Source organism: Plecotus auritus, assembly GCF_963455305.1.
Source record: "Plecotus auritus genome assembly, chromosome: 9".
Lineage (NCBI taxonomy): Eukaryota > Metazoa > Chordata > Mammalia > Chiroptera > Vespertilionidae > Plecotus > Plecotus auritus.
In genome coordinates this window covers 36,379,593-36,400,823 of record NC_137783.1, presented here as the reverse complement: position 1 = coordinate 36,400,823, position 21,231 = coordinate 36,379,593, and the positions used below count along the sequence as shown (strand labels likewise).

The 21,231-nt window shown below is 39.1% G+C and overlaps 2 protein-coding genes across 20 annotated transcripts in view; both read left to right on the top strand.

Annotated features, from left to right (window-relative positions):
• Positions 1-21,231, top strand: part of ANK3 (ankyrin 3) — a 488,871-nt gene that overhangs the window by 395,478 nt on the left and 72,162 nt on the right. For all 19 annotated transcript variants that reach the window (XM_080640919.1, XM_080640916.1, XM_080640924.1 and 16 more), the window contains 2 exons: positions 804-927; positions 5,842-5,944. In XM_080640919.1, the coding sequence (XP_080497045.1) occupies positions 804-927; positions 5,842-5,944 (227 nt within the window). The remainder of the gene's footprint in view (positions 1-803; positions 928-5,841; positions 5,945-21,231) is intronic.
• On the top strand, positions 16,254-19,506 carry LOC308233927 (protein kish-A-like). The gene has a single exon (XM_080640933.1). It carries the CDS (start codon positions 16,286-16,288, stop codon positions 16,502-16,504), a length of 219 nt encoding a protein of 72 aa, XP_080497059.1. The 5' UTR covers positions 16,254-16,285; the 3' UTR covers positions 16,505-19,506.

The window sequence follows — 21,231 nt, the reverse complement described above, 5'->3', positions numbered from 1 at the left end:
ATTTTGCGAGGATGGGAAACGTCCCAGGGGGCAAAAGCCTTCTGGAAAACCTGCCCTGTCACTCTTGGAATGTGGTTTTTCCGTGTGAGGTCATGTTATGCATATGTAGTCCAAGTATTTTATGTGATTAACTCTTTGTATTGATGGCTAAAGAACAATTTATACAGTCCCTTTCCAAACTGCTGGAACTCCCATTTGATCTCTACTTTCCAAGTAGGGTTCAGGCCTGGGGGCCGCTGGGCTGGGTTGTTCATTGGATGGGTTTAGAAACAGTTGCAAATTGGTGGGATTCAAAGTTCCCCAATTGCGCAGTTATCCTTCAGATTAAGTAACTTGCTAGTTTTTTTGCATAAGCCCCAAACTGAAATCCTGGGTGTGAGAAGACTATTTAAACAAAACTCTCTTCCCACATATAATTTCCAGAACAGTAAGAAAGAGGTGGTTTTTATTTTGCAACAACGTCCATTCAAACAAGCTGCCCTCATCACAGTGCGTTGAGGAAAACTAATTGACATTGAAAAAGCCTTCTTTCTACTTGGGGGTGAGGGGAGAGAATTTTTTTTTTAATTGGCACTTAACACCAGAGCTTTTTCTGCTCCTTAAATTCACTCTTGAAATTATGAACTAACCTCTGCCCATACTTTTTCCTGCTAAACGGCAACTACAAATATTATCCAGGGGACAGAAGAGGCCAGAGAGAATGGGTGATTTGCTGATGACCAAAGGAACAGGTTTCTCCACAACAGACACATTTTCAAAAGGGGAGCTTCTGACGGTGGCTTGCTTTGTCCATCCACACACAGGCGAAGATGCGCTGACGGGGGACACTGACAAGTACCTGGGGCCACAGGACCTCAAGGAGCTGGGCGATGATTCTCTGCCTGCCGAGGGCTACATGGGCTTTAGTCTTGGGGCCCGTTCTGCCAGGTATTTTATTGTTGCTGTTGTTGTTCTTCAGAGGCAATTTAAAACAACCACGATTTGTCATAAACCACAATCGTTTTCCATTTTCACCGTTATCCCCAAATATGCTCTTTGGATGAGGATGTGAATTTGGTGAAATGTTCGCTACTCCATTGTTTGTGCTCCACTATTTTCTTTCCTGGTTTTCAGTCCTTAATTGTCTATGATTGAACGTGTTAATTGTTCTTGTCCTCCCCCACCTTGCAGTCATGCTTCAAGCATACTAGCAAAAGGGCTCACAGACAAAACTGGGAGAACCAATCTGGGTTATATGTTTCAAAATTAAATTTTGTTCTCATTGAAAGAAAAATCTTGTTTTCCAATAAGTAAGAAATGCTTGTGTTGGTTGTTCACTATTCTGTATTTATTATTGAAAGAAAAATTCATGTTTGAGACTTCATTTATATATAAACACACACACACACACACACACACACACACATATATATATATATATATATATATATAATTAGACTTGCCTACCAAGTGTTTGAGTATCTCTTCTAAAACTTTCCCATTAGTTTGTTTACAAGGAACACGTCAGGAGTGAAACAGTGACTTAGCAAGCCAGGAATAGTGGCAACTTCAATCCTTACAACTAAAGCATAAAACTTTGGTATGTGGAAAACCTTGGCTCAAACTTCTCTGACAATGGTTGAAAGAAATAGGACCTTGTCCAGAATTTGGGGACTTCTTTTCCCTGGTTGGATTAACAGCTTGTTTGCTGACAGTCAAGTTATGTGAAAGCTAATAATTAAACCATCTGAGCCAGAGCCCTGGGGGCATTTTCCTATAGTTTAAGTATCTGTTGTAAAAAGTTTCATTGTCTAATAGTAAATGGCACTTCCCACTAAGTAAACCTAAGAGTTAATTCTCAGTGTCCTTGATGTGGCCAGTTTAGATACTGAATTGATGTTTTTTTGAGTTAATCTTTTTGTTTTTTAACAGAATTTGGAATCTCATGTAACTTAGTAGAATTTTTGCTTTATAAATATAGATCTATATATATATAAAGGCCTTAAAGTCTTCTTGTAACAGCTGTCATTAATAAGGAGGGGAAATAACCTTTAATATTTCATCTAACCACAGATAATAACAAATTATAACTAAAATGTGTAGAATCTTAAAGGATCTCAAGGGAAAATTCTATTTAGAGATTTAATAGGCTTTGTAATCCAACAACCCACTGATTCTCTTCCTGTGATAGTATATTAAAGGTAACATTTTGTTAATTACTCATTTGCATGTAGAAAATTGTAGCAGCTGACATCCAGTGAGTGATGAAACCAGAATATTGTCTCATATTTTTTTTCACCAAGACTGTTGTGAGGCTTCCACAGTTCTGGTTTTTATTGTACCATTATTATTATTTGTTGCTGTTATATGTAACTCATTTTTTTTACATTGGCAACTCATGTTATGCTCAGAGGCAAATATAAAAATAAATCATAAAGCCATTATGTTTTAAGGTATTCTTAGAGTATTGCCAAGTATAATATTCTGAGTGTAACATTTAAAAAGAAATACATTAAATGTGTAACTCATTCAACCATAACATTTTTTTTCTTTTTTCCCCTGTCTGATTTTTTTTTTTTTGCTTCCTTCTTCTCCTGTGTTTTTGTAAAAATACTTTAAAATAGTCCCAAGATCAGGTAAGAAATGGCACTTCCAGTGTCCCCTGCCCTTCCCTGGCTCATGTTCTCATTTTTGTTTTCCTCAGCATTGTGCCGTGCTGTGCTGTGTTGTTCTGCCATGCGCTTTTCTGTTGTGCTCAGCTTTAGCAAATCAGTTTTGTGATTCTGAGGAAATTAGCAAATAGCTACATGTATGATAAGAAATGTTACTCATGCAACATTGCATATTTAAGGAATTTCTCTCGCTTAACAAGGTTTGTATAGTGCATGAAGTAACTGGAGAAATGTCCCTGGACTTAGAGAAAACATCTTGAAGAGCTGTTTGTCTGCTGGTTGTGTTTTATTTGAGTTGTGCTAAGCACACTGGTATAATTTTAAGAATCCTCAGGCATGTGGTTTTCTAACACTTCCTGTATTTAACACGTAGGGTATACTGATGGCTACAAATAATATAGTTGACCTTAGTTAAAAAACGATTTAATGCTTTCCAGATCCCCATGCAAATAATGTCTAATTTTAGTAGCTGAAATTATTTCGGTGTATTAAGGATTCCCAGTGAAGCTTGATGGATTTAATTGGCTCCATCTGCCTAATGTAAGTTAGTCTGGAACAGTTCAGAGTAAGAACTTCAGACAATAAAACGGAGACATCGTTAGGCCTTTCTATTGGTGGCTCCCAGTTCGGGGCTCTGTCCTGTAGTTGGTACGCCTCTGTAAGTTAAAAGAAAGAGGATGCTTAAAAGGTATCAACCCATCTTAGATATAACTAAAAGCTGAAATTAAAATAAATATGTAATTATTTCTTTAAAATGTTAAGTCTTTGCCCACAACTACAGTAAAACTGTTCTCAGGTATCACCAATATTAACATACACCCGAGGGACCATAACTTAAAGAAATGAGTGTCTGAGGGGGCAAGTGAGTTTCTCAAATCACACCCCTGTGGCAAAATAGAGCCTTGCTGTGAGTACTTACAAGTTGCACTGTCTGATAGTGTAGCTCCTAGTGGCACCGCTATTTAGATGACAACTAGTTAAAATGAAATAAGATCTAAAATTCAGTTCTTCAGTCACCAGCCACACTCCAGGTGCTCGGCGGCCACGTGTGGCCAGTGGACACTGTGTTGGGCAGTGCAGGTTTAGAATACATCCTTCATCGGGAAAAGTTCTATTGGACAGTTGAGTTAGAGAGGAGAAAGAGAGTTCCTGCTTTTAGCAAGTTTATATAATGTACTTGAGAGAATGTAACTGGGGGCTAAAACAGGAATAACAGAAGGAAATGTTTGCAACTGAAATGGGGGTGGGGTGGGAGAAAGAGTTATGAATTATGGGGGTACAGAAGGCCCAAGTGTTCAAGGTCACATAGTTTACTAGGTAAGCTCCTCTATGCAGGGATAATGCTTACTTTTTTCCCTTCTATATCCTGTTCTTAATATTTTGACTAGCTCCTAATAGCCACTTAGCAAATATTTGCTGAATACACTAAGTAGTGACTGTAGAATAATAGTCATTCTGGGGTTCTAGATCCCTCTAAGATTCTGGTGAAAGCGAAGGCTCTGATCCTAGAAGAATGTACCTCCTCATTTATGTAGACACTTCGAATAATTCAGGGGCCTCTGTGTATTGATATAAAAATACTCACTTTAGGGTAATCTTTAGTATAGTAAGTGCAGAGTGGGAGAGAAATCGTTTTGTGCAAAGCAAGGAGTCATTCCTTATTCACCTCTCCCTTGCTCTTTTCCCTGTCTAGTACACACAAGGCCAAGGCCAGAGTCTGACTGAATCTACTGGTAAATATTCAAGCAGCCACATTTACATTCAGGCAGTTTATTAATTACATAGGCAGCAACAGGTGCCACTGCCATGGTCCTTGTCTGCCACACTAGCTAAGGAGCCAGTTCTAGACTAAAGCTACATGGTTTCATGTTCCGCCACTCTCTGCCAAGGAGGATGGGCAGGAAGCCTCAGGAGGCAATGCAGAGCTGCCTGGTCACAGCCCACTGTGGCAGGTGAGAGAGGGAGGCATGTGGGAGGTGCCTGAAGCAGCTCCCCACCTCCATCCGCTGTGTTCCTGTAGCAACAAAGGTGTTCTGCCAAGGCTCAGACCACCTGCGTGTCCTATGTGGATACGTGCAGGGTTACCAGGGACCCTTCTCTATTGCTTTTTTAAAGATTGAGATATAATTGACAAATAACATTATATTAGTTTCAGACGTACAATATAATGATTCAATATGTGTATATATTGCAAAATGATTATCACAATAATTCTAGTTAACATCCGTCACCACACATAGTTACCATTTTTCTTTCTTGTGATGTGAACTTTTAAGATCTGCTCTCTCAGCGACTTTCAACTATATAATACAGCGTTATTAACTATAACCGCCATGCTGCACATTACACCCCCCAGGACTTACTTATTTTATAACTGGAATTTTGTACCTTTTGACCACCTTCAACCATTTTGCCCATCCCCGAACCCCTTGTCAGTTTTTAGTTTAGAGGTCAAGGTGGAGAGTGGCATTTGAGGGCATAAGAAAGCTTGCACTCTGCGAAGTTCAGGGGCTGTGTAGAGGATTTGAAAGCGGGTGGAACGGAGAAGGTAGAAGGAGCAAGAAAGAAAAGGAAATAAAAAAAGAGCTCACCTGGAACTGAAATTTTCAAGGCCAGAAAGATGGGGAAGAAGATCATGTAAGATGGATGCATAACACTGCTTACTTCCTTCTTAATGCTTTCCCTGAGTACCAACCATAAACCTTTTGATAATTTAACCCTATATCTAGCTCCCAAGACACATAAACAGAACCATTCACAGCAGACACAATTTCATTGAATAATGCAAGCTAAACAGATATGGACGAGAAAGAGAGGAGAGTAACATAAGGTCTTACCATAGAAAAATCTCTCAAGTTATCAAATTATCTGGAATGATCTGGTTCTTCTCAATTGTCATGTTGGTTTGACTGTCACAGTGCAGCATCCAAAGTTTTCATGCATTTCATCTTCTCACAGATTTAACACCAATTGGCCAAATTCTAAACAAAACCTGATCATGAGATTGTCCAAGCTTCAGAGATTTCCTCAAGTATAAGGGATTTTATTTTTTGACCATGTGTTTTCAAGAACAACTTTTGTTGATATTTTTAGCCATCTTGCCTGTTTTTAAAGTTGCATGCATTAATTTTGTTTTCATTCATCTCATCATCATCTACCACCCTTGAATGGTTAACTGTAAATACAACAGCCTCCGCTCCTTCAGTTCGGATAGGTCTTACACCTTGAACAGAAGCTCCTATGCCCGGGACAGCATGATGATCGAAGAACTCCTGGTGCCATCCAAAGAGCAGGTAGGCATTCTTTTTAAAAAATACTCTTTGATTGTTAAACTTCCATTTGTATGTTTGAATCAAACTCTTTGTCCCATGACAAGAACTTATATTTCTGCATGTTTCATTTTGCATTTGTAAATCTCTCTGTATTGCCACTTAAAGAAAAAAAATTATCAGCCCAGCCAGTGTTGCTCTGTGGTTGAGCATTGATCTGGGTTGCAGGCTCAATCCCCAGTGTGGGGCGTGCAGGAGGCAGCTGATCAATAATTCTCTCTCTCATCATTGATGTTTCTATCTCTCTCTCCCTCTTCCTTCCTCTCTGAAATCAATAAAAATATATTTTTTTAAAACTCAATTGTGCCATAAATGGAAATAACCCTCTCTTCCTCAGTGAGTCCCTAAAAATCTCACAGAGAAAAACTCAAAGTCCTAGGCAAAGCATGGATCTCTTTTCTCATTTCTAGGTCTAATCTAGTTTAATTTTTAAAAAGTGTTAATAATAATAATTGGTAGCTAAAGTTATGTACATTATCCACATGAATGTTTGATTTTTCCTAAACATTTTATTAATCCTCACCCGAGGAGATTTTTTTCATTGATTTTTTTTTTTTAATAGAGTTGAAGGGAGGGAGAAAGGGAAAGAGAGAAATATCGATGTGAGAGAGACACATTGATTGGTTACCTCCTGCACGCACCTTGACTAGGGCTGGGGATCAAACCTGCAATCCAGATATGTGCCCTTGCCCGGAAATCCAACCAGAGACTCTCGGGTGCGTTGGCCAATGCTCTAATCACGGAGCAATGCTGCCCAGGGCTTCCTAAACAACATTTGTATCATGTTGGAATTCGCTACAATTGTTTTTAGCAAGTAAAGATTAGATTAGTTCATGTTTTTGGTTCCTTAGTTTCAAAGGTGTGTAATAGGCCTTCTCAAGATGTGATAGTATTTTGCTTTCTACCAGAATCTCCTCTCTGTTCATTTGGTGGTTGGGTGTTTCAGTAATTGGGGTTGAATAGATATTGGTTTAATACAAGAAGTCCCAGCAATGTAGTTCTACTACAGATGGGCTCAGGATGGTTCATTATTCTAGAAACACACAATACCTGATTGTAAATTTGCATTCCTGAGTTGATGATGGATGAAACGGTTTGAACCATAAAGTTAATTTTGAAGGTGGCTTATAATATTGAACAATGTAGATGATTGGTGAAATGATGCTGGACTTATTCACTGCACAATGAAGGTAAATTTGAGCAGATGAATAAGACGATAAGCCGAGAGTCAGAACTTCAGGACTCCCACTTGTCTGGAGATGCTGATTTCCAGACACACAGATATACATTGTGCTTCACAAGGACCTACAATAAACATTTTATTATTCTACACTCTCTAGAACATTCTTAGCTTCCAGGCCTTACAAGGTGAATACAGTGGCTATTCAGTTTGTTTAGATAAAAACACCCTTTGTGGAATGATTACCGGTACGACAGTTTGTCATGGTTTACGTGGGTGTTAACTCTAAAAAAATCACTTGTCTCAAATAATGAAGCTAAGGATTTGGGTGTAAGGTGTTGTCCTGGTGTTGGTTGAGAAGTTCTGAAGAACTCTTTGCTTGGTTGGCTGTGGTCATTATTCTAGTCAGATCATCCTGATCTCTTGATGTTCCCAATTGAAATAAGATGTTCATGGGTACATTGGTAATAATTACAAGTGTAAAAATGCCTGATATTCTCCATATCCTAAAGAAACCACACAAAACTTATAACATTACAGGTGAAAATATATTTGTTGTGTATCAGTGACATTTTTCTCTTGTATAAAACGTGTCTAGTTCTATACTGGAATAGCAAAATCCATGATTAAACTAATTATGGTTTATATTTCTGAATGAGTATTTGCTTTGTGGCAAGGGCCTGAAATTGGAATCACGATCACCATGACCTCACCATATTGCCACTACCACCACCATCCATCACTGCCACCATCACTTCCACCACCACCGCTGCCACCCACCACCACCACCATCACTTGTACCACTATTACCACCATAGTTACATTACCTTCCATGTTCAGCACAGCAACCATAAAGTAAAATACTATAAATATTTGCAATACTGCAAGGTTACAGATGGACTTCTGAGGGTCCTCACACCATTCCCTGTTAGCTTCTACCTAGACCTTCTTACTCAAGTGGAATGAAAGGGCAGCATTTTCTCAGAATGAAGGATTTGTGAAAAATAAAGGGTAAAGAGAAGTTTTGAGATAAAACTGACGTCCTTTTGCTCATTTTGTTGCTATTTCAATTTCTGTGGTTTTCACAACACTCCTGTGGAACAGTCAGGGGAATGGAAGGCTTAGGACATCTTGAAACCTTTACAAAGAAATCTGAAGCTGATAACTGCAGAAGCAGGAAGTTGCTTTCTTTAATGACCTCAGAGAATCCCATGGTCTGGCGAGCATGCCTTGTGGAAAGAGCATGTTTCATGAACATATAACCTTACTCCTGGCTACACTTTCATGATAAATTCCCCAGAGATTTGAAAAAAAAAAAAAAAGTGTGGAAGGCATAAAAACATTGTAGTGACAGTTGGGGGCATTTGAAATTTTACTGGCTATATAGTTAGGGAATAGTTAATTTTTTAGCAGCTGTAACAGGGGACCATCTCTATTCCATGCAGAGGTATGCATTGCTTAAGTTTTCAGGAATGAAGTAATTATTATTTTTTTAATATTTTATTGATTTTTTACAGAGAGGAAGGGAGAGGGATAGAGAGTTAGAAACATCGATGAGAGAGAAACATCGATCAGCTGCCTCCTGTACACCCCCTACTGGGGATGTGCCCGCAACCAAGGTACATGCCCTTGACCGGAATCGAACCTGGGACCCTTCAATCTGCAGGCCGACGCTCTATCCACTGAGCCAAACCGGTTTAGGCTGGAATGAAGTAATTATTAAGTCAGCTATTTATTTTCAAGTAGTTCAGCAGGAAAAAAAAAAAAATGTATGTGTGTGAAGACAGAGAGAGAGAGAGAGAGAGAGAGAGAGAGAGAGAGAGAGAGAAGCAAATGCGGCAAAATGTTAATTGTTTAACCTAGGTGGAGTGTATATGGGTATTCCTTACACTGTTTTTTCAACTTTCTTTATTTGTATGAACACCTTCAAAATAGAAAACCTGGAAAAAGGGGAAAACAAATTCTGAGAGAGGTGTATTAACCTATTTAGTCCCAAGTGTCTCATTCATTATAGAAGGGAGAGAAAAGGCGAATTCTTTAAAAGTTTCCAGAGGGAGGAGTCCAGTTACACTGTGCATGACTAGTGAGAAGCATTTACCTTAGCAGCTCATTTACACGCCTTGCATTAAAATTTAAGTACAAGAAGTATTAGTTTATGTCTATCATGCCTCTGAATCTAGATTTATAAACTTCAAAGCGGAGTTTCTCCACAGTATTGATTTTGTCTGAAAGCATGCCAGAGGTCTTCGATCCTTAGAATTCCTAAAGCAATGTTACATGACTTACTGTCAGGTTTAAAACTGCCCTGTCATTGCCCAAAGTTGCTTTGACAAGGTAAGGCGGAAAATGATAAAAATTAACTCTCCGCACCCTTTTTTCAGCATGCGTAGACCTCACCCACATAATGCCTAGTTTATTTTCCTGCTGCTGATGATTAAGCAGTTTGCACATTAACCACAGTTACAGGACAGTTGAGACCCAGGATAATTCCCACAGGCCCGCCACCTGTGTGCTTGGAGGCAGGTGTGGAGGCCAGCACTGGGGAAGAGAGTTGGGAGAAGCAAGCCATCCTCCTTCCTTGCTGGGCCTTCATTGGGATTAGTCTGTAAACTGCTCAGTCCTCCCTCCATCCCAATCAAGCGTGGACTCTTTTTTTGTTTTTGTTTTTTACTGTGATATGGGGTTATCCATGAACTCCCGATTCTTTCACCTTTTAATCAAGAGCCACCTTTAGATATGTTTCTGAAAATTATATGCAAATAAACTACATCTTGCATTTGTCAGAAGATTGTATTTAAAGCAGTGACTCTCAGCCCTGACCACTGGTGAGAATCACCCAATAAACATTTATTTATTTATTTATTTATTTAATTTTAAATATAACTTTATTGATTTCAGAGAGGAAGGAAGAGGGAGAGTAAGGTAGAAATATCAATAATGAGAATCATTGATCAGCTGCCTCCTGCATGCCCCACACTGGGAATCGAGTCCACAAACTGGGCATGTGCCCTGACCGAGAATTGAACCATTACCTCCTGGTTCATAGGTCAGTGCTCAACCACTGAGCCATGCTGACTGGGCACCCAATGAACTTTAAAAAAAACGATAGCTTAGTTCAGATTCAGTGGATCTGGGTGGGGCCTGCGCCTCGCATTTTTCAGTGCACCCAGAATTGAAAAGCACCGATTCCTGGTGAGAGCACACATCGGAGTCATCTATGGCTGCTTGGAAAACAAGATGCCGACAGAATCAGAATCGCCCTGACGGGATTCCTGGGCATGTGTTTGTTTCTAACACCCCAGGGGTTATTCTGGAATGCGTCTGTAGGCAGGAATCACTGATTTAGAGCACTCTGCCTGGGATCTTCCTGTATATTGGCCAGTCAACATCTAATGCATTTGTTTTATAAGGTCAGAGTTGTGCATGTCAGGTAGTCTTAGAGCAAGCATTCTTGGAAGCATTCCTTTCCAAACAGGTGGTAATAGGAAAAGAGATGACTCGAAGCTGAAGCCCAGTTGTCTAAGATGGACAGAATAGACAGTTCTGTCATAGCTCCTGACATAATTATGGGAAGCACCATCTGGTGTGGCTATGCTGCTGTCTGTGATCCAGGTCAGCCAGGCCTCATCACATCAGTGGAGTACTAGTCATTCGAGGCCATAAGCGTCAGGAGATATGGTGGTGATTCTTATGTGATGTTGGTGAAAACGGCTAATTTTGAGCTCCTACTACACGCCAGGCACTATTCTAAGTTTTACCAGCATTAACTCATATACCCTTCCCAAATACCCTATGAGGTCATTTCTTGGCTCCATTGAAAAGATGAAGAAACTGAAGTGCACAGGCAGCTTACCCCAGGGGACACAGCTGGTAAATGGCAGAGAGCCACTGGCCATCTGGCCCCAGGTTGCCTCCTTTTAATACTAATCCACAATTACACTGCACATCTGCATTGCTTAGTGTGGGTGAGTGAGAAGGAAGCCAGTGAGAGCCCAGCCTTGACTCTCCACCCTCCAGGATCTCATACTTGTTAGTATTCTCAATATGGGTGTGGTACCACCCTGGCCAGGTGGCTCAGGTGGTTGGAGCATTGTTCCGTACACCAAAAGTGCTGTGGGCTCAGTTCCCGGTCAGGACATATACCTAGGTTATGGGTTTGAACCCCAATCGGTAAGCATATAGAAGGCAACCGATTGATGTTTCATATCAATTTTCTCTCTCTCTCTCTCTAAAGAAATCAATAAAAAGAATCTATCCTTGGGTAAGGATTAATAAGAAAAATAACTACACATGCTTATAAAAATATATATGGGTGTGGTACCATCTTTATCCATTTTTTTTAAAATATATTTTATTGATTTTTTACAGAGAGGAAGGGAGAGGGATAGAGAGCTAGAAACATCGATGAGAGAGAAACATCGATCAGCTGCCTCCTGCACACCCCCCACTGGGGATGTGCCCGCAACCAAGGTACATGCCCTTGACTGGAATCGAACCTGGGACCCTTCAGTTCGCAGGCCGACGCTCTATCCACTGAGCCAAACCAGCCAGGGCTATCCATTTTTTTCATGAAAGATTATGTTTAGGCATGTGTTCTTTATTATGCTTATTTCTAATTCCAATAATAAGTTCTTATTTAATATGCTTTAAAAGGAACCGACAACTTACATTCAACAAGTCATGAAAATTATGGAGAAAATTATTCTGCTTAAAATTATGGCATATGAGACATCATTAAAGGAATGGAAATACTCAACCTTTACCTGAAAATGAGGCAGAACACATTATAGTGGTCTAAAAAAATACTTTGAAGGCTAACTAATTAATTATACTTCCTTTGAATGACCCTAGAAGTAGTTGTAAGACCAAGGGATGTATATTGCCAGCAGAAACATTCACTTCACTATGATTTCTGGTGGCTATTCCGAGATGGGAGGAGAGCAGAAATCACTTACAGACATGGGTTGCTTTTGCCTGCATGCACCAATTCCACTTTCTTTACGTGGGCATCACAGGGTCTGATGCCAAAACTTTTGCCCCCACTCATTTCTCAGTCATGTGGTTGAGAAGGGGTTGAAATCCCTCCCTCTCCTCCAGGGATGAACCCAAACCTGGCCCTTCAGAGCATTCCTTTTCCTAGATTACAATAATGGCGTTAGGAAGAAATGTAAAATCTTAGCCAGTCTAATGAGACTTAAATTTGAGACTTTGTCTAGCCTTTTGGGGATTGCTAAGCTATCATGCTGATGTAAAACCAATGCTGCTGGGGGTGTAGCATGCAGACCAAGGATCCCTACCATCTTTTGAGCCATGGCTGGCCTCAGCCATGCCTGTAGTTAGTACCATCCAGACTTTCCCACTGTATAAACAGGTAAATTAATCTCCATCTCCCCACTCCCCCCGCCCTAGGGAGAGGGTGTCTTAAGCCAGTTTAATTTGGGTTTCTGTCCTTGCTTGCTGTTGGTGGTCTTCAAACCTGGCATGAACAACCACATATCAAGGGCCATGTGCAAAGTCTTCTAGCATCTTAAAGTGCCATCTAGCCTTGAGATTCTATTATATTATGCTTTCTCTCTAGAAATAAATCTAAGTTTAACAAAATTAAAAGAAAATGAGCTGTGATTTAAGAGACAAGCTATAAACTTGGGTGTTCCCAAGGGGGAAAAAACACAAAAAACTCTTAGGCATTCTTTGCCAGCTGATCAGTAAGGAATGAGCACCTTCCATTTCCTTTCCCTTCTGCTGATAGAGGGGCAGTATGTTAATGAGAAGAGAGAAATGGGACAACTGTGCAACCCTGTCCCACTAATTAGATTGCTTTCATTTTGCAGACTTTCTCTCTCAGATCAGATTTACCCAAGTATTTTATGCCTAAGAGGACAAGTGGCATAAACTGGTCAAAGGGTGACCAGTTTCAAAGGCTTAACTAAGGTGGTGTTAACAGCTGCATTGGCTATTTGAATGGTAACTGTGGAGAGGACTCTGTGGTTAATATTATATTATAATATTAAAGCCATATTAGAGCCTTCCCCTACCTAGAGGCAATTGTCACATCATAACTCTCCTCATTTACCTCAGAGCCTAGGATTCTAGGTCCTTTGGGTTAGATGGGGCCTTTTCTGAGGCAAAGTAAGGATGATCTCATGTATATTTAGTCATAGATTGTGTGATGTACTACTTAATATGTTAGTAAGTCACGTGCAAATTGGAGGGTTCTTCAGGAGATATTGCATATTTATTTCTTCAAGACCTAGCAATTTTCAGTTATCTCAATAGAAGAGGAGAACAATGCCTAACCCAAAAGATTGGTTATGATAATAGGTTTCCTTCTCTACCTCTCAAGCCCCTTCCACACACTCTTAACCCCCATACACACACCCTTCCCCCATATCAGCAGATTTACTTCCTGGAAGTTTCTCTCATTTAAGCTCATTTCTAAGGGGCTCTAAAAAAATGTGCATGGTGGCAAAAGGTAGCCAGCCTGGGAGTAAAGATTTGCTAGAGATAGTCCCCTAGAAGATAAGCACTTTTGACTGCTGACATTTAATATGCTGCTTTTTCTCTTCCAAGTGCTTTGCCAGCATTACTCAGGTGATCCGGTCAACACTTCTGGCAGATTGGTCAGCAAGATTACAGATTTTTTTTTTTGTCAATGTTGTGACTTAAGGTAGTACAGTTCCTTTAGACATCTTGAGCGGGATGTTGATGTTTTAATACTCTCAGCTTCCACCCTGACCTTGATTCACCTTACTTTGTTGAAGTTGGTAGCTAACTTATCTGGAAATCAATCAGATTTGGAAGTCCCAAAGAACCCAGCCTCATTCTGGTTTAGTAGTCTCAAATAGGTCTTAAGAGGTAATAATAGTTGACTTCAAGAAAAGAAATACTTAAAAAAAAAAAAAAGACTGCTTTAGTAAGCCTTTAAGTTTTACTTTATTTTGCTGCTTGAATCAGGTTTTCTTTTATGGAATCCTTATTTTAAGATGTAAAACATGATGCTTTGACATATGTATACATTGTGAAATGATTTCCACAATCAAACTAATTAATATATATACATCGCCCTCAATAGTTATCATTTATTTTGTGTGATAAGAACACTTCACATCTACTGTCTTGGCAAATTTCACGTATATAATACATTATCATTAGCTACAGTTACCATGCAATACATTGGGTTTCCAGAATTTATTCATCTTATAACTGAAACTTTATATCCTTTGATCAATATCTTCCCTTCCCCCCCGCCCCACCCCACAAGCCTCTGGTAACCACCATTCTGTTCTCTGTGACTATGAATGATATATTTTTTAAAAAGATGGCATTCATTCTTGAGAGAATTTTTCCAAATAGTCGTGCTGAATGCCCAAACAGACCTACTCTCTATTTTGGTACCAGCTTGCCATTTCTTTCGCTCAATAGCCACTCTCGATCACAATAACAACAGGACTTAGTGCAGTACCTGTCACAACATTTTGTCAAACTAATCTTCTTATTTCATGCTTTTCGCCACCTTATGAAGTAGGTATTATCATTGCCACTTCACAGTCCAAGAGACTGGGGCCGGGGGAGCATGCCACTCACCCAGTGTCACGTTAGATGGCACGAGATGGTAGAGCTGAGAACAGAATTTGTCTGATGGCTACTTGAACCCATTCTGCTGACCACTAAGCTGCAGGGCCACTCTAAGGAGGCAGTGTGGCAGACCTGGGTAAAGCCAGTTCGCCTCAGGAAGAGTTGGGGTTTAGACAAATATTTGTCACAGCCAAAATATCCCTTTGCTTGTTAATCCAATAGGGATTAACATCTCTGTAGTCTGATAAGACGTATGCTATCCTAAAAAGCTACAAAGGTGGCTGCAATGTTATTAAATTTAAGAAATTATCTTCCATTATAAAAAACAAACCTGGGAGTATTAGCATGATTATTATCTGTGCTTTTGTTTGCATAGCAATTTAGAATTTCCAAATTGCTTTAGAATTACTTGGGTCATTCCGTCGTCTCAGTGAATTTGGGCAGTTAATATTATGTACTCATTACCCTAATGCAGAAATGGAGGTTCAGTGAGGTTTTTATGACTTGCCATTCACTGGGCTATGAAGTGACACAGCCCAAGTCATCTCTTCCATGTCCCAGGCAAGGGTGGGAACCTTTTTTTCTGCCAAGGGCTATTTGGATATTTATAACATCATTCATGAGCCGTACAAAATTATCAACTTAAAAATTAGCCTGCTATATTTGGTCAAACATTTAATTAACTCACCCCTAATGCCTTGGCAGGGCTGGACCAAATGATTTCTTGCCTTATAGGGCCCTCGGGGCAGACGTTCCCCACCCCTGGTCTAAGGGAACTGATACCCACGTGGGTTCCCCTGCCCGGTCCTGTCAAGGCCTCCAGTTAATCTGCTGGTTTCCGGGCCAGCAAGGTTCACAGACAAGAACTGGTGTCATTCAACGTGGGGGGTTGACAGTCAGCAGCCTGGAGAATCATCCAGTATTGTAGCTAAGTAGATTGCTCTTTCTTTTCCTTGCAAATACTTTGTCTCCTGCCTCTTTTCTTCCATGCCTGGACATTTATTTCCAGACCTGGGCATTCGGGTGTGTCCTCGTTTGTAAGGCCAGTGTGTACTTGCTCTCCTCTTTCCTCTGATGAATAGGGCTAGTGAGGAACTATTTTGGGAAGGTATTAAGCTCTTGGAGACAGTGATATCATCATTAGTCAGGCTTTGGGCTCAAATAATATGCATTTTTATTTTAATAGTATCCTTGATATCACTTGCAATGTTGAAAATGATGTGCTTATTTGTATATTTGTATCATTTTTGACATGGAAGTATAAGGTCTTATTAAGTCAACGTGAATTTTTCCTTAATGTAGTGTTCTATTAAAGCCACCCAGTGGTGGGTTTTGACCTTCTTTTGTTAAGTGTTCCAAGTTTCTCTCTCAACTTGAGTTTCCTCATCTGTAAAATAGGTATAATATTACCTCCCAACGCTTCTGTGTTCTGAGGACTCAAAGAACAAATGAATGGAAAGGCCTAGTGATACTGCTGTTAACATGGGAACGTGGCCTTTTCCGCCCTGGGCCCGGAAGGGTGATGTGGCTGGGGCTTCACCGGCCTCACTATGTCTGCCATTTTCAATTTTCAGAGTCTGTTGACTGTCATCTTGCTGCTTATAGGTACCTGTGCTTATATCCGATCCTTGGCACCCAGTCTCCTGGACAGAAATAAAACTGGACTGTTGGGTATATTTTGGAAGTGCGCCAGAATTGGTGAACGGAAGAGTCCTTATGTTGCAGTATGCTGTATAGTGATGGCCTTCAGCATCCTATTCATGCAGTAGCTTAGAAAAATACCTGAATTTAATTGTCATCAGATTTCAATATGAAAATGGGACTTATCAGCAGAAAATAATGCAAAGAATGGATAAGTTTGTTTCAACATTGAATGAGATAAATTCCCAGCTGCTGTTCTCTATTTTGTTATTGGACCAATGTTCTATATAATTAAGATGTAATAATTTAATACTCAAAGAGTTTGTAGCAATCAATCTCAGTACTGTCACTACAATATTACATTCTGCAAATGTAATTTCGTTGTGTCCAATACCAGTTTTTAGTGAGGTATCTCTAAGGCACATAGTAGAAAAATTTGGTAAATTATCAAATTCCTTTCACTGTGACTTGGAAGTGATATATCTTTATAAAATGAGACTGTATGTTGAACTAGCTTTTTTATTGGAAAAAAAGGCTTTAATTTGTGTTGCTAAGGGTTGCATTCATCTTTAATAACACTTGCTTTACCTCTGGCCACACCATTTTGAGCATTAACCAGGGTACCTCTACTCTTAATGAACTCTGTAGTTTATAGCAGGTTTTTAAACGATTTAAAATAAGCCTATGAAGTTCTAAGGAGAAAGATAAATGAGATGTGACTTGAGTTGTATTGAGAAAGTGTTCATATTTAACATGAAAGGATTTAGAATAGCTGATTGGTGTAGTCGCTTTTGCAGCCTCTCTGGTTAAGTATGGATAAATGTCTTAAGTATAAATTTGACCAGCTGTCATTCTCTAAGTAAAACTACATTCTTAGAATAAAAAGAATAAAATAGAACAATTACAAAAACAAACAAACATGGGAACGTAAACATTTTTGAGTCAGTAAATAAGACCGAGTCATTTATAAAATGCGTTCTTCTTACTGAACGGGCTCTGTTGATTTGGTGCATACAACTGTAAATGGTCAGCGCTGACACTGGAGTATCTTTGCTTCTGCTGTACTTTCCCCACAGATTACCAGATTTTAACAAATGAGCTACTATACATCAAAATCCTTTGAAAAGTAGAAACTACTACACGTTTAAAGAGACACTATCATTTCAGGCCAACATTTGGTGCCAGATTTTTGATGTGTGTTTTAATTTAATCTCCATATCAATCAAACCAATTTGAAAATGAGAAAACTGAGACTGAGAAAAGTTAAGAAACTTGCTAAGGGTCATGAAACACACAAGTAATGTTGGGCATCTCCAAAGGGGCTTTAAATAAAGATAAGGAAAGGTCAGAAGCAAAATATTTTATTTATGAAGGCCAGGTTGAGGGCTGGCTTAGTGTCTGAGCCAAGTGGGTCTGCTAAGTGAGCCTGTGAATTGGCAGACCCCCTGCCCAGAGGCCAGCATCACCAGCCCAGATGCACCCGTCACAGAGATGGATTTAGGGAGCAGAGGAGGATGTCTGTGCTCTGTGACCAAGCTCAGCCCAAGAGGGTGAAAATTGGATCTGAGCAGAGCCTTCCCAGATACTTTCCCCAAATTTACCACTCAGATAAACCACTCCACATTTTAAGGGTCAAAAGGAATATAAGGGGATAGGGAGAGGCCCAAGTTACCCAATGGAGTTGCCATTCCAAAATGGAAAGCTTGGGAGTGGGAAAGAAGTGTTCTCCATTAGCAAGAGGCGGAGGACATTTCAGATCCAAGTCTGTGACTAAACTTCAAAGCCAATGTTTTCCATTAAACCCTGGGAACACCCCTGCTTTCTGTGGGAAACTCAAGAGCCAACTCTATTTCATCTCTTTTTACCATCATCACATGTGGTGTCATATTTATCATTTTAAATGTCTATTTGATCAGTAACCAAGTAGGGCAAAGCTCTTTGTTGGTACCATGGTGCCATGCACAACATTTTGAAATTCATAATGTTTGTGAAAGTTAGTAAACAGTTCAAATTTCACATTTCAGCTTTAAGTAAACGCTAATCCGTAGAAATAAGTATTCAGAGGTGGGTCACTTGGGAATGAAGCTACCAATTCATTCTCTTTCTGTAAAGACCATAGGCTTCGTTGAGTTGCTATATTTTTTATTTAGGTGGATGCACTGTAGGAAGAGCATTTTGTGTGTCTGTATTGAGGTTATTAAAATTGTTGGGTCTTCCCATAAACCTAAGCAGACCTCTATGAAAAAAATAACTGGGACAAACATTGGGACATAGAGCTGATTGTCTTAAACAGGTATATTTGTTCATTATACATTTGTTCATCTGTGTTAAGACGGAGTTTCAGTGAGTGGCTAAGAGTTGGGAGGGGAAAGGAGTTGGAAATAACTCGAAGTGGCGTGGAATCCCAGTGTGCTGGCATACTCCGTCTTCGATAAATATTGCATGATGATGCTGATACCTTTTTGTGTGATATATTCATTGTTTCAATAATTAATGTCACCACTGCATGTTTCTAAGCCTGCCAAAGGTAAATAATTTACTGTAATTACCAAAGAAGAGTGATATTATTTATTTATTAGAAATTTTTAAAAAGGGGGGTCCTTTGTGAAAAGTAACCTCAGGGCCTCAAATGCAGAAGTTGCAGTTTGCTGAAAAGAAAATTAGCAGCGCCACCCACTTTCTATTGAATATTTTGCCCTGCTCTGAAGTGAGATTAGTCGGGGTCTCCAAAAGTTAGTAATTAAGGCCAGACTAAAATTAACACCTAAGCTTTGGTTTACCCATATAGAATGTGGGGACTTTCTGAAGTGATGCATTGCTCCTTTGGGGTTAGGACCTTGGATCTGTGGGCTCCTATTAACACCATTTATTGCACATTCGTCCACTGAATGTGTCTTCTCTCATTGAATGCTGAGAAAACTGTCCCTCATTCATTTTTGTATTTTTCTAGGATCTAGATAGGATAGTGGCTTGCACATACGTGCTCTACAATTTTTTTTTCTCCCAATTTGATTTCAGGGCTTTTGAAAAAAATCTTAGTAATTCAGAGTAATTTTTAAAATTTTAAGCTTTATTATTATCGAAGTTTATACAAGCCAGTAAAAAGTCATGCTGTTTTATAAGACATACTCATTAGGAAAAAAAAAAAATATCTTCTCTCCAGAGACAAATTCTTAGCATATCTTTTGAGGCTTTTATTATACACTTTCATGTCTCTAAATAATATGTATGTTGCTTCTTGTTGGCTTTTTTTTCCTCATTTCAGGAATTTTCTTGACTCACCAAAATGGAAGATGAAGCTCCAATTTTTTAAACAACTCTTCTCTCCCGCTGTGCATACTTCCCACCCCCCACTCCCCCTAAACAGTTGTATTTTATTTTGGTTATACCAGTATGTGTTTAATGCTTCTATTACTATGCCTACGTAATGTGATTTACAGATACGAAGTATGTTATGATTGCATTTTCTTTTTGGTACAGTATTTGCTTTCCCTAGGTTTTCTCGTTTAGTTGTTGCTCTCTATGCAAATCACTAGTCCAACCCACACATTCCTCCCCAGTTGTGAAAAATCTCCTCTCAATATATTCACACTTGTTAGGTGATCTATAAATTTTGTCTTCTTAGTTCATCTCCCCGTGAGCTTTCTTAGTTGTCCCGTTCCTTGGAGGCCTCTGCAATGGAGCTTTCCTGATTCCTCTTCCATCGTCACCATGAAAACTCCCTGCTTTTGTATTAGACCCTATGTCTTACTTGGTTTAGGCCTTTGTTTGGGTGGAGTATATCTTTCAATAGTTTCTTTTACAGAGTGCACCAGATATGTATCTTTTTATGAGGTTTCATATATCTGAAAATAATTCTATTCTTAATTTTCATACTTTTTGTTTGTTTGGCTGGTTATAGAATTTTGGGTTGAAAATCATTTCCTCTCAGAACATTGAAGGAATTGCTCCATTGCTTTGTCTTTAACTTCAGTTTTTGCTCTTAAAATCTGGTGGAAGTTTGTCACCTGTGACCATTTTCCTTTCTAAAATTTGGAGAATCATTCTGTTTTTTTCAAGTTCGGAAGTGGGGTTTATATTTCTCTCTAGTTCTTGTCATTCTGTGGGTCCTTTTACTCTGGGAACCTGTCATCAGCTCTGGGAAATTTTCTTGAATTATTTCCTTGACTTCTTTATTTTACTATTTTTCTCTTTTTAGAACTTTGTCTTTTTTTGGAGAGGGACAGAAGATATAAAATTCCTGAACTGATTTCTGCTTTCTTACCTGTTCTCTCCTATTTTTTATTTTAATCTTCCTATAATTTCCAGGCATTCTTTCCAACTTTAATGCTATCATATTTGTTACTGTCTTTGAGTTCTGTCATTTAATGGAGCATCAGTAGGAAGCAACTCTTGAACAGGACAAAAATTGAGATTGATCGTATTTTTGGTCTGGGGTAATATCTTATATCAGATTTAAAACATTCTTAGCCATTCTCTATTCAAATATAACTTTTGCTTTATTCTCTTCTAAATTACACTTATGTTAAAATTTTTCACTGTGTTGCACATGTCTCATACTGTTTTCTATACTTTCCATTCTTTTTTAAAAACATCTATCTTTCATTTTGTATGATTTTCCATTTATGCTTCCAATTCACTAACCCCATTTTCTGTTGTGTCTAGTCAGGAACTAACATTGTATTTAGAACTGGACAAATGCCATTCGATTCTTTCTTACATTCCATACTCTGTTAAATTATCCTCTTTTTATTTTCTTTTTTTTTCCTCTCTCCCTATTTTCTTAAACATACTAATCATAGTTACTTAAAGTTCTTATTAGCTTACTTCAAAATGTAGGATGACCCGGAGTCTA

Bases quoted from the DNA above. Each gene is read 5' to 3' on its own strand.
- LOC308233927 (XM_080640933.1), top strand. From the start codon at position 16,286: ATGTCTGCCATTTTCAATTTTCAGAGTCTGTTGACTGTCATCTTGCTG.